A 13175-nucleotide genomic window follows, 5' to 3' on the forward strand; every position below is an offset into this window, starting at 1 on the left:
CCGCCAAATCGTCTCACATGTTTTACAATGTCGGATGGGGTCGGCTGTACTGTCACCCTCAAACTTCGGCAGCTTTTCTTTGGGTCCCGCCATCACAACACTGGAGGTTTGCCCTCCCACACCGGAGGTCTGCACTCCCACACCGGCGGTCGACACTCCCACACCGGCGGTCGGCACTCCCACATTGACAGTTTGAACTCCCACACCGGCGGTCTACACTCCCACACCGGTAGTCTGAACTCCCACACCGGCGGTCTGCACTCCCACACCGGAGGTGTCGACAACTACGAACCTTGGTGAAGAAGAAGGATCTTCTGAAGTTGTTTCCCACGGAAGTCTATCCTGGACGAATAGGTCACTCCATGCTCGTGCTCCCTCGGCACTGCGAGCCGTGCGAGTTGATGCTCTTCCGTCTGAATTTTTCTCCTTCGGCGAACACAAATTCAAGAACTCCTCCCATGCTTCTTCCACCAATTCCACCCGCTGCCGCGTCTCCTTCAACAATTCTTCGGCGCGTCGGTTTCTGTTGGCAATTTTCTGAAATCTCCGTCAATGTTCGGCTTGCTGTGCCAGAATTAATTTCTCTTGCGCAGTACGAGTTCCATCTTTTTCCTTGACCTTATTCCGATCTTTGTTAAGCTGATTTGGCATTAATCTTCATTCCTCCCACCTTCCAGATTCATAAGGCAACGACGCCAAATGTTTACCGTACTGGTAAAGAAATCAACGCATACAGACAATGGAACAGAATACAGAATTATATTCGCATATGCCAGAACATACATTAGGCTTCATAATATCCGTAATAGTAGATGATGATTTACAATGATCCTAGACGGGATATAAATACTACCGCCGAACCTTCTCGAAGGAGTCCGTCGGCCACAACATTACATCCGCTACAAACTATTTACCCGTCGGCTACAAAATACAAAACACCGATGACAGTCAATCCGTCGGCTACAGAAACATCGCCAGAACCATCTAGTCGATTGACAACAACAACACCCAAATCATACAATATAATTAATAATGGATGTAAGCCTCTCACAAGAAGATCAAACTCATAAACCATTCCTAAACCAAGGAATAACCATTCCTAATCCAAGGAATATGCCCAATATAAAACAATCTCCCAAACTCAACCTGCGTAACAACATATGCTCAAGGAGATTACCAATGCTAAATCAACTCTCAAATGAACCGTCTAGAAGTAACTCATGTACCACAGATCAAAATCCATATCCATGAAAGACAAGCATAAACATTATGCACCTGAGAGAAACAATGGGCTATAGCTCTCAAGTAGTAAACCGTCGAGTAGACCAAGAGTGGGGAATGAGAATTCTCATTAAGTTATCCATGTCTCCATCCAAGACTAATCTAAGAATAATGTCCTCTCAATTCCACATCTGGCGAATGCCCCTCGGACTTCCTATTGAAACCATCAACTATCCGAGCAAATACTTCTCTAGTCCAAGAGAAATCAGCATCACCGCCGTTTCTAAGTATCCATGAGCACTAGTAAACAATCAATCCATGCCAAATCCAAATGCAAGATAGCAATATCATAAAGTATCAAACAAATGATCAATGCACTCAATATTAAGAAACTAAACCATGGCCTTAGCAGAATAAATATGAAAACATGATTTAACTATCTCAACCAAAGAGATAACATTCTCCATATGAACATAACATAATATGTCAAAACTCTAAACACGTATCAAGAGTATACCATGACATAATAATGAAACCATCCTCACATCAAGGAGAACATGTCAAATGAAAGCATAAACCACACTTTTACCAAGAACCCCATGCTTCCTCAAGATGCAACCATCTCCACACACCATGAAGATAACAAGTGCACCATACAAATGTCAAAGATGCTTCTCCAACAACAGGATCCAAGACATCCTCCAACATCTGCAAACACTCAATAAATATATCAATGCTAGCAACTCCCACTCAACCGTGGTACAGAGTCAGCCATGACATGATAACATCCATCTCCTACATGAAGATCATCCAGGTCTACACACACACAACCAAAGTGTCAGTACCAAGATCTTCAACCCAAGAAGATACAAACCAAACCAGGAACTAATCCTGTACTGCCACTTCATCACTGTCACAAACTCTTAGTAAACCATGTATCCAAACTATCTATGACATCATGATGAAAAAATAAATCATCCTCTAACCATGAGAATCAACCAAAGTATCAAACCATCGAAGAATTCAAAGTGCACTTCATGAGCTCCTCAAAAGAAACCAAATAACCATGATCCTCAATCAAGAAGATATATCACCACAACCAAAACAAAAATCTAAGACAAACAATCATCAACAAAGTACTTGTATATCGAATCATGTCATACCAAAATTCATGACACCATGATCACATCAATGAATTGAACATCTAACTCTCAAAGTTTCCAACCTGACAACATAAAATAGTCAACTACAATTTTCCACCTTAAGTGTAACTGGTAACAACATCTCATACCTTCTATATGAAGAAAAATCAACAAATCATGTGACTAAGGGCACAAACAACCCAAATCTAAGCCACCAATCTGAATATGTATCAATAATGAAAGATCAATGGGCAAAGACAACCCATATCCAAGCTACAAATGCAACCTGTAAGTATAGACCACTTACAACACTGCACAACTTGTAGACCTAACAAGTAATCATATATATTCAAACCAAATATTGATAACCATATTATCATAAGACCAATTTGAAATATAAATTGGATATACAATGACATAAAATCTCAAATCTCCAAAATATACAATGTCATAAACTCACAATGTTACCATAGTCAATATATATCATAAATTGTTAAGATCAATATATCACCAGATAAATCATGCCAAACCTACACCAAATCTGAACCAATCTGTAGAGCTCTTTAAGATCTTTCCGTTGACTATTTGAAGTCCAAAATCCAATTCCATATGCCCAAATCTGTGCTCAAAATAAACAACACCTAATTTTTGGGCTCTTAAAACCTAATAAAATTTTAAAATCACATAATCAAACCTGCGCCAAATTGTGGTGCTTCGAATTAGCTTTCCAACAACAGTAAGAAGTCCGAAATTTGATATCTTGAGTGAAAGTTATGTCTTTTTTACTAAGATAGTCTTTATACCATTTTCATTGTGATTTTTTTTTGTGACGAAGATTCCAACGGGATTAAGTTTGATGGCTGTCACAAGATGAAACTAAAAACCTTTTTGCATTTTCTATCGACATGGCCAAACTAGGGTATATTTTATACCAAAACTTATGAAAAAACTAATCCAGATCCAATAGAGAGATCTGTTTTTGCCCAGGGGGTCATTTTTGGAAGCTCTCCCCTAAAATCTTCATTTAAATGAAACATTTGAAAAACTCTTTTGACCAACAATTTCACATGTGCAATATCTTCCAACATTCCATCATAACAACAAATTCAAAATCTTCAGATCTGCAATAAACAACTTACAAAAATCATATATCTTACCCTTTCTTTTATCCTCTCATGCATTCCCATAGATTCAATCTAGGTTACAACAACAAAAGTATAGCTCTGATACCGCTTGTAAGGAAACTTGCAAGCAAAAATATTACCGTTTCCACATAACCCATGATAATAGATTTGAAATAAATAAGAACTTAGATCCACATACAAGAGAACAGACAACATACTCACAAAAATGTGACACAAGATATACCTTGGGAAACCTTCATTGAGGGAAAAACCCAACCTCCAAAAACATCCATCATCATGCATTATTCAACAAAATACCATTGCAATACAACCATGGAAGCCTTTAAAGCCATAGCTACAACCAAACAATCTATGTGAACAAGCATGAATCCACACATCCCCTTCTATGCTTCCAACCTTCACAAATGCTCCCTTGTCTACCCTATTAAGTCTTGCCTTGCTCGACTTTCCTTCTCGCCTTTTGCCTTTTTCTCTTGTCTCTACAACTACCATTGTGGCTGCTTATATAGTAGCAATTCCCAAAAAACCACCAAGTGGTATTACATAAACCATGTGCTAGCTAACCCATTGACCCCACATTAAATAATGAATATTTAATTTTCTCCTCAATATTAAATAATTACATCAAATATTATCACAATGCTAGAATACAACTCATCATGTATATCCCATGAGAATCTCTACATGTTGCATGTCCATCTAGGTGCTCTTAGGTGCAACATTACATAATCAAATAAAATAATACAATATAACAATATTATGCAATGTGTGCAACACCTATTATCTCAACACTTCATGATTCAAACAACAACATCTCACGATATAGAATTAGCAAAGAGCAAGAGCAATTCGTGGTTAAGAAAACTTCAATGAACAAGAACCAAAGGTGTAGCCTCACGATTTGTCATAACCTGTGGAGGATTCCATTAGAAGAAAGAAAAAAACAGAAAGAATAACTAGAGAATAAACGCCTATTCATAGATCAAAACTAGATATAAAAAACCTTGTAAAAAGGAGGCAGAAGAAGTGCAATTGTGAAAAGGAAACACGAATTTTCTCCAAGTGCATAGAAAATACAACTGTATAAAAGCCCTCCACGTGAACCATAGAAAGCTCCATTTTAGCTTGCGCAGACCCAAAATTCACGTTTGCTCAAGGAAAAGGACCCAATCACATTTTGTTCAAATCAGAAGACCTAACCCCATATCGACATTTTGGGTGCCAGATGCATGCTAGATCAAGTGCCAGATGTATGCTAGATCAAGTGCCATAGCAGCAGACAAATAGCAAGGAAACACCATGAGAACAGGCTCGAATTTTTTTGGGAAAAGAGTCAAGTTTTCCTAATAAACTCTATTCGAGGTGCTGATAACAGTCATGGCAAGCAAACAAGAGCCAAAAAGAAGAAATGAACAAACTCTAAGCTAAGACGGCCTCAGAAAGACCAAGTAAAATGCATAAAATCTCCATGATAGCGATTGAGGTTTCTAAACCCTCGATCACTATGTTTTCCTCTTCGAAACTCCAGATTATTCTAATGACCCAAAATACTTTGTATTCCACTTTTTATTTTACCTTATATTTTATTGCATTGTCATTTTGGGTCTGCACATAAGTTTTTGGAGGAAGCATAATATTTTTTTATATAGTTTGTGACTTTATTTATTTGATGCCATATATTATGTAAATAAATATATTATTGTTTTGTTGTGAATATATGATAATGTAATTATAAATCTCCATGATAGCGATTGAGGTTTCTAAACCCTCGATCACTATGTTTTCCTCTTCGAAACTCCAGATTATTCTAATGACCCAAAATACTTTGTATTCCACTTTTTATTTTACCTTACATTTTATTGCATTGTCATTTTGGGTCTGCACATAAGTTTTTGGAGGAAGCATAATATTTTTTTATATAGTTTGACTTTATTTATTTGATGCCATATATTATGTAAATAAATATATTATTGTTTTGTTGTGAATATATGATAATGTAATTATAATTATTATTATAATTGATGCTCGATAAATCAATTATATAATAACAAATTTTGGTGCAACAAAACAATAGTTATGAGGGGATTTGAATTTTAAATCCAAGATAAGGATAATGAGTCATTTGTTGACTAAAAGTGTCAAGGGATAGGTGGCATTCTAATTGACTAAGTTTGAGGAGTTGGAGTTCAGTTTTAAATTGTAAGTTGTGTGATTTGGTAGTGGTGGCATCTTTGTTGCTATGTGTCCTAGTGGTTGTATTAGACTAGACTTTTGACTAATGAATTTTCAGTCATTTTAGGAGTGATATTTGGAGATTTTGGAGTTTTCTTTGAGTTGTCATCATGGACACTTGGTATAAGAAGAGGTTGAGATTATTGAAACACTTTTTTGGAGTTCCTTGAGTCCTCTGATATCCAACCTGCACTCTCTGATTTTGTGGGAAGGTGATTGAGTTTGGAGATTGTTTTATACTTATCATTTTGAATGATAAAGGGTTCAGTTTAGGGGAGCAAATTTATGCATACATGACAGATATTTGTCCTTGGCATTATTCTTCTTTTTCTGGATGATTCATGTGATGATCCATTGTTCTTTTGGCCTTTGAGCATGATACAGTTTCTTGGACTCAGTTTTTTGGAGAAATATCTGGTTGCATACTTGGTGATTGATGCTACTTGATGTGTTTTGTTTAGAAACCTTTCGGTAATGTCTCATTTTTGCATCTTCCACAATTAATATCTGTTATTCATAGGTCATGATTTGTGCATTTAGGTGATATATTTGAATGTCACTAGTTTCCTTTCATTATATCCATTTAAAGTCTCCTCTTGAAATACTTATATGTGTAATGAGTTTTTCAAAGTGTGTCTGGTGTATATCTGTTAAGGTTCTTCATTGTGTGATGATATAAGATTGGTCTACATTGCTTATTTGGTGTATCACCTTTATTTTCTGCATTCTATTTAAGTTTTCCATTTTAAAAGTTTCTTCTTCCCTTTTCCATCAAGTTTGTAGTTTCATTAGGTTAGGTGACGTATCAAGTTGATATCATATAGGAGCTGGCCTAGAACCCGAAGGATCAATCATTTTCCTAGTTTACCAATAAGCTCATGATTGATCCCATGTTACTCCAAAATTGCTAAGTTTCACGACCTTGGCAATCAGGTGCAAATTTTGGAGTTAACGGTTATAATATCAGATTGTTGAGTTAACATTTCAATTTGTTGGGTGTGTTTAAAAGGGGTTGGAACTGTGTGTTTTCAACAGTTTGTAGTTATCTGGTGTTGGTATGCTTCTAAACAATGTTTCAGGGCGTGGAAATGTGTATCTCAGACCTATTTGAGCAGTGTTGCTAAATAGGGTGGCATCCTTACAAGGTATTCTAAAGTTGGTTCATGATTGGATTGATTGTTTGATGTTATTTGGCTTGTTGCAATAGTCTAAAGTTGTGATCAGAACTTTATATCAGCAATAATCTTTCTAAATGAGTTTTTGCAATGCATTGTATATGGTCTTGTAATACCCTGGATGATAGTACTGCCAATGATTTTATATTTGCATTGTTATGTAATTGCACACCTCATTGAATAAGGGTGTAAGTGTTTTCTCTGAGTCTTTCCATCAAGCACACACCACTAAAGAAGTGGTGGTTTGGCTGACTCTACCCTCTAATGTATTTACTTTCAATTTCATGCATAGAAATACAGTCGACTAAAGAAGTTTAGAACTAGCTATCTTTGCCACCCAGTGTGCTTTAGTTGATTAGATCATTTCATATGAAGATTTGGTGGGCTCTATCTTCATAGAACTAACCTATTCTTAATTTTTTATATATTGTTTGAGGATTACAGTTGATATCTCCTTTATAAATGTCAAACTAACCTCTCCTTAATATTTTATTTGTTGTTTGGGGATTATAGTCTAAATCTCTTTTACAAATGTCAAACTAATCTATTCTTAAATCTTTCATCTATTGTTTGAGGATTACAGTCTATATCTTTTTTATAAATGTCATTCTTTTAGATGTGAAATAAGGTCTACGAGCTATTTAAACAAGCTCGAAGAACTAACCTATTCTTTATTTTCTATTTATAGCTTGATGATTACACTCTGTATCTCTTTTTTGAATTGTCCTTTCCATCACTCATGTTTTTATTTTAAAAACTTAAGTGCATTCTATGACATTTTTTTATTCCTATTTTTAGTACCACGAGCATTTGGGATCCTTTTGAAGCTTTTCTGTTGGGTTTTAGAGACATGGATAATTGGTTCAATTGCAATGTCCGTAATCAAATGGGGGAATATGATTCCTGAGGTATGTAACATTTATCCTTTTGTTTGGGTTCATCCTAAAGTTAAATTGTTTTGTTGAAATATGCTTTACATGTTTCACTCTTAGTGTAAAGTTACTACAGAGAATAAATTTACAATGATTGCTGAGAAGCAGAATTTTTCTGGTCACCGTGATCAACTATCCATGCTGTTTGGTGTTTGTCAAAGCCAATTTGCTAGTCAAAGGTAGCTATATTATTTTAGAGAGTTGTTCTCCTAGATTGTCTACTCTCAGAGTCTTCACTCTTAGATACCGTGGTGCTGGTACATCTAACAATGCTAGAGAAGAACAACAACAAATATCCATGGATGCCATATCGTATAGAGCTTGATTTTTCCTAAAGCTTATTTTTTTGTTTATGCTTTACAAGTATCATTCATAGTATAATGCTACTACTTTTCTTTCTTGCAGTCATTGTGTAAAATTCCACCATCAGTCGAAAACTTTTTTTTTTTTGATTGCCAAATACCCACCTATGGCACAACTGTTAAAAAAACTCATCATCTATGTGGGAGTGAGTTGGAGAAAGGTGAGGATGGATGGGTCCTGTAGAACCTCTTCCTACTTACAGTTGACAAGTCAGCCTTGCACAGACTGAGTGCAAAGGTACAATAGATAAATATCTCTCCCAATTCAAGCATTCAAATTCACAGAGAATATATGTTTATAGATTTATTTTAGTGATTTGGGTTGTTTTAAAATTTTAATTGTAAAAGGTGGGTATGCAACCCTTTCCAAGATTTCATCCCTGGACAGTCCAAGTTCAGTTGTTATCCACCTATCATGGTGGGAAGATACAAGTCATCCTTTAAGTAGTAGCATGTCAGAAAGCTCCTATTAATGTAACAATATTATTCATTGAAGTGTATCAGTAATGTAACAATATCATACATAAGTGTATCAGTAATGTAACAGCAGCATTACACATAAAGTTTATCAGTTCTCTAACCATATTAAACATGCTGTCTCATACTTTTCAACCCAACAAGAGCATTCATACCATATAATGATAAAGAGACTGTACATCGGGAACAGACACTGTCACATTCAGCCCTTCATCACAGTTGATACTAACAGCGCACACATATACATTCTTTTCTTATTTGTAAAAAATTCAATGACAAGTTTTAAATCTCTATCTTCCACTGCTCACTCAAAATTGTTAGAAAATTAAAGGCCATGATCCAAGTGTTTATACTAAGCTCAGATATTGAAGATATGGTACAGTCAAGTTACAGCTGCTGCATTCTAAGTGCACTGAGAATGTTAAACTCATGTATTCCCAACCTTAACCTACAACTCTGACTTACTGAAATTGTCAAAAGGATAGGAGCCACAGAACAATGTCATAATTTTCACCCAAATGTAATCATGTACATTTGTTAATGTAAATAGGGCCATTTAATATCTAGTTAGAATATCAATAAGACATGCTCCCACATTTTCCATTTGAGCATGCGGTGTTGCACCTTTGGAGAGAGTAATTCATTGAGTCCTACCTTCTTACTTCTTCTACCTTACCTATATATGCAAGACTCTCATTGTACATGTACACACCTTCACATTATATGATAGGCACATTCTTGTTGTCATTGTTTCACTACTGGAAGATATCAAGCGAGTGTGTGTTTAGATCTTGGTGTCTCCAACATGGTATTACAGTCATGATTGCATGTCTGTTTTTGCATCAATATGCTCTAACACAGCCCTATTATCAAAGCATTGTGAGTGAAACAAATAATGCCATTAAATGTAGAGGCTTGAGAAATGAAAAATTACTTTTCGTTTTGTCAAATATGATAATATTCAATTTTTGCATTTCTTGTCATTGTGCCCGACAATATCGCACAAATCCATACAATATGAAAAAACAAAAAAAATGATTTTTTTTAGTAGAGGGCTAAATTGCTCTCTATACATTTCACCAATATGATTGCAATTTTTTAAAGGTTTTGTGGGCTATTCAACTTGTTTTGTAGATTTTATCAATCAACCCCTAAGGTTTTCAATCATATATTGCGATCCACCGTTGCTACGGTACCTTTTGTTGGAAGTTCAAACTAGGGATATGTGCTAGTTGTACAAAGCATTTGGTCAAGATTTTTGAATTGCATCTTGTACATTATGTTTCTTGGAAGGCTAAGTCTAGATTTGTAGTCTAATTCTCGTAGGAAAATTTGTCTCAACCTTGCATGTTTGCATTTGAGCACAATTTTTTCGTAAACACTCTCTAAAGCTTCGAATGGGCTAGATAAGCATGCCGTCAAATTTTTGTGGCAAGATCATGTCTAGATTTAAATATATTAATGTTTTTGTTTTTGAAGTTGCTAGAGAAATTTTACTAATTTAATTTTGAAGGCCTTAGAGGTTCCTAAATAGCTTGAAAGTGTCCGTAATTGGGTTATATCTTGATAGAGCAAGTCACAAGTTTTTTGGTGCTTCAAATGGTTTGTCAATCAGACACCCAGTTCAAAAGTTATGACCTCTAGTAGTTAGGTCTCCTAAAACAGAAAATAGAAAATTGTCTTAAACAATAAATGAGTTGTAAAAGGGAGTTATACATGTTGATGTGTGTTTGACGCATCATAGGGTACCTTAGGTTGGATATAATATGTGTACCAATTTTAGGTTGTTTTTAGCCATTGTTTTGTAATAATATTCGATGATTTCATGTTTTGTTTCCCTTATATATATGATGCATGAGATATAGGTTTGTGTGAGAGTCTAATAGTTGTTAACTTTGGATCTTTGTTGGTGACTCTTCCGGGAAACTTGCTTTGTAGTATTTTGTAATTTATTATTTGTTTTTGATGATATCTTGGATGAATTTTGGAGTGTGGGGTTTTCTTCTCAAAAGGATTTTCCCCACATAAATCATTATATTGTGGTGCGCATGTTACTTATGTTTATTTTTGTTAGGTTTTAGTAACTATTATAAATATTTAAGAAAGTTTTTGCATGATTCTCCTTTCAAGGCTAGTCTAGAATTTTTTTCAGCAAACTTAGTTTCCATACAAGAGGTTTCAGAGCCCGATTGCATTTGCCTTCAGTTGTTGGTTGAGTTTTTGAAATAATCCATATTTGAGTGGGAGTTTGTAAAGAAGATACTTTGTGATGTTTACAAGAATTTTCAGATGACAAGTTTGTAAAGGAGAATAGTGGTGGAGAAATTTTCTGCAAATAATTTTGAAATGTGGAAGCTTAAGATGGAAGATTTGTAAATGTATTGAGATTCATGGGATGCTGATGTGAATGTCATGAGACTTATTTCGACTGAGGTTGCTAAATTTGATGTTATGGATCGTAAAACTAAGTGTCTAATTAGATTGTTAGTAGACTTTGTTCTTATCAATGTCCATGAAGAGACCTCTAGAAGTAAACTATGGAAGAAGATTGATAAGATGTATCAATCAAAATCTTTGGTCAATAAGATTTTGTCAATAAAGAAACTATATTCCTCGAGATTGTAAAGATAGATGGGGTGGCTGTAGGTGAGAGCTCTGCTTTGAAGGAATAGAGTTCTGGCCTAAATAATGATGTAGGTATTGATGGGGTTGAGAAGGCTAGGTCTCCTCTCCAAAAGCAGCAAAATAGTATAGTTTGTGATGTGGAGGATGGTCACTCTAGGCTTGATTTAGCAGAGGTGATGGAGAGAGGCTTGGAGAATAATGCTCAGAACATGCTGGAGATCACTAATAGAGATAGTTTGAAAACGATCCCAGCTGATAAGGATGTTATTCCTAAGGACGAGATGGGTTTTGTAGAAGATGGGACCGAAATGGAGTCTGTTCTGCCTTCGGGTCCTGTTGTCAAGGCATCTTTAAAGAAAGGAAACTTTGTTAGAGGTGTAGTTGAGGACCTGCTTTCTGTTTCTCAAGATGAGGAAGCTCAGTGGGAAGAGGAAGGATTTGTTGCTGATTGGATTCCAGTTGGTAAAAAGGTCAAGGGCAAAAATAAGGGCAAGAAAAATGAAGGGGAGATTGTGCCTTCTAAGAACATGAAGAAAGGTCCCAAGGCTAAAGGGGAGATCCTACAGAGTAGGTCAGATGGCCTCTCATCTAAGTCTCTTGGGGCTACTCTTAAGAATGGGGATGTTGGGTCTTCCCCCTCCCCGGTGGGCAGACCTCCCAATATGCAGAAGAGAACAGCTGAGACCAATAGGAGCATTGCTGATGGTAGTTAGAGAACCATCCTTGAAGCAAAATTTTTTCATAAATTATGAAGCTAATTTTGTGGAATATTCGAGGGTTAAATAACCCTCATAAACAGGATATACTGAAGAATATGATAGGAGATAATAGGTGGGATATTTTGGTCTTTCAAGAAACAAAGATGCTTAAGGATAAGGTGGAATGTCTTCCAATTTTCAAGGGTGGAAGGATTATTGGAAATCATTCAGAGGGAGCTTCAGGTGGTATGGCTGTTTTTTGGATTAATAGATGGATTCAAGGGGAGATTATCTCCCAAAACACAAATATGATGAATATTAGATTCAAAAATTCTAAAGATGACTTTAATTGGGTCCTCACTAATGTCTATGCTCCCAACTCTAAATGGGGTAGGAAGGCATTATGGGCTGAAATCTCTAATCAGAGGAATCTTTTTGCTGATGAGAATTGGATTGTTATGGGGGAGTTCAATACTCCGCTAAAAGAAAATGAAAAATGGGGGGCGAGCCAGACTAATCTGGAGAATAGAATTGATTTAATGGAGTTTATTGATAAGCATCTTCTACATGATATTGATTTGCATGGGTTTGAATATACTTGGACTAATAGAAGGTCTAGTAAGGATCTAATACAGGTCAGGTTGGATCATGCTCTCATTAGCAGTGACTGGCTCCTAAATATAAATGTAATCTTAGTGCCCAAGTGAGGGTGGGATCGGATCATTATCCAATTTTTTTGGTTGCTGAAAAGATTAATTTTCATAAGAATTTCCCATTCAGGTTTGAAAAAATGTGGACTCTTCATCTTGGCCTGGAGTCTTTCATTAAGGAGTGGTGGGGCCTTCAAGTTGAAGGCACAACAATGTTCAGAGTTGCTGAAAAACTGAAAATGTTAAGAAAAATATTAAGATTTGGAACAAAAGTGCTTTTGGTAACATTTTTGAGAACAAAAAAAAGATTTTGGAGGAACTTAAGGACATCCAAGATAGGATTCAGATTGAGGATTATGAGACTTTTTCTAGGGAAGAGGAAAGTGGCAAATTGGTTGAACTTCATGACATCATCTCTAAAGAGGAAACTTTTTGGAGGCAGCGCTCTAGAAAGGTCTTTTTGAAGGATGGTGATCGTAATACTAGGTACTTTCATGTGACTACTCTCAAGCACAA

At 35.9% G+C, this 13175-nt stretch overlaps 1 protein-coding gene across 1 annotated transcript in view; it reads left to right on the plus strand.

The window, feature by feature from the left end:
* Positions 1-13175, plus strand: part of LOC149550592 (fatty acid amide hydrolase-like) — a 132156-nt gene that overhangs the window by 32279 nt on the left and 86702 nt on the right. The window contains exon 2 of the mRNA XM_089793578.1: positions 7714-7823. Within this exon, the coding sequence (XP_089649704.1) occupies positions 7714-7823 (110 nt within the window). The remainder of the gene's footprint in view (positions 1-7713; positions 7824-13175) is intronic.

The sequence above is a fragment of the Cupressus sempervirens genome, chromosome 7 (genome assembly GCF_028749045.1).
Source record: "Cupressus sempervirens isolate cs-2001-9-10 chromosome 7, ASM2874904v1, whole genome shotgun sequence".
NCBI classification, from domain to species: domain Eukaryota; kingdom Viridiplantae; phylum Streptophyta; class Pinopsida; order Cupressales; family Cupressaceae; genus Cupressus; species Cupressus sempervirens.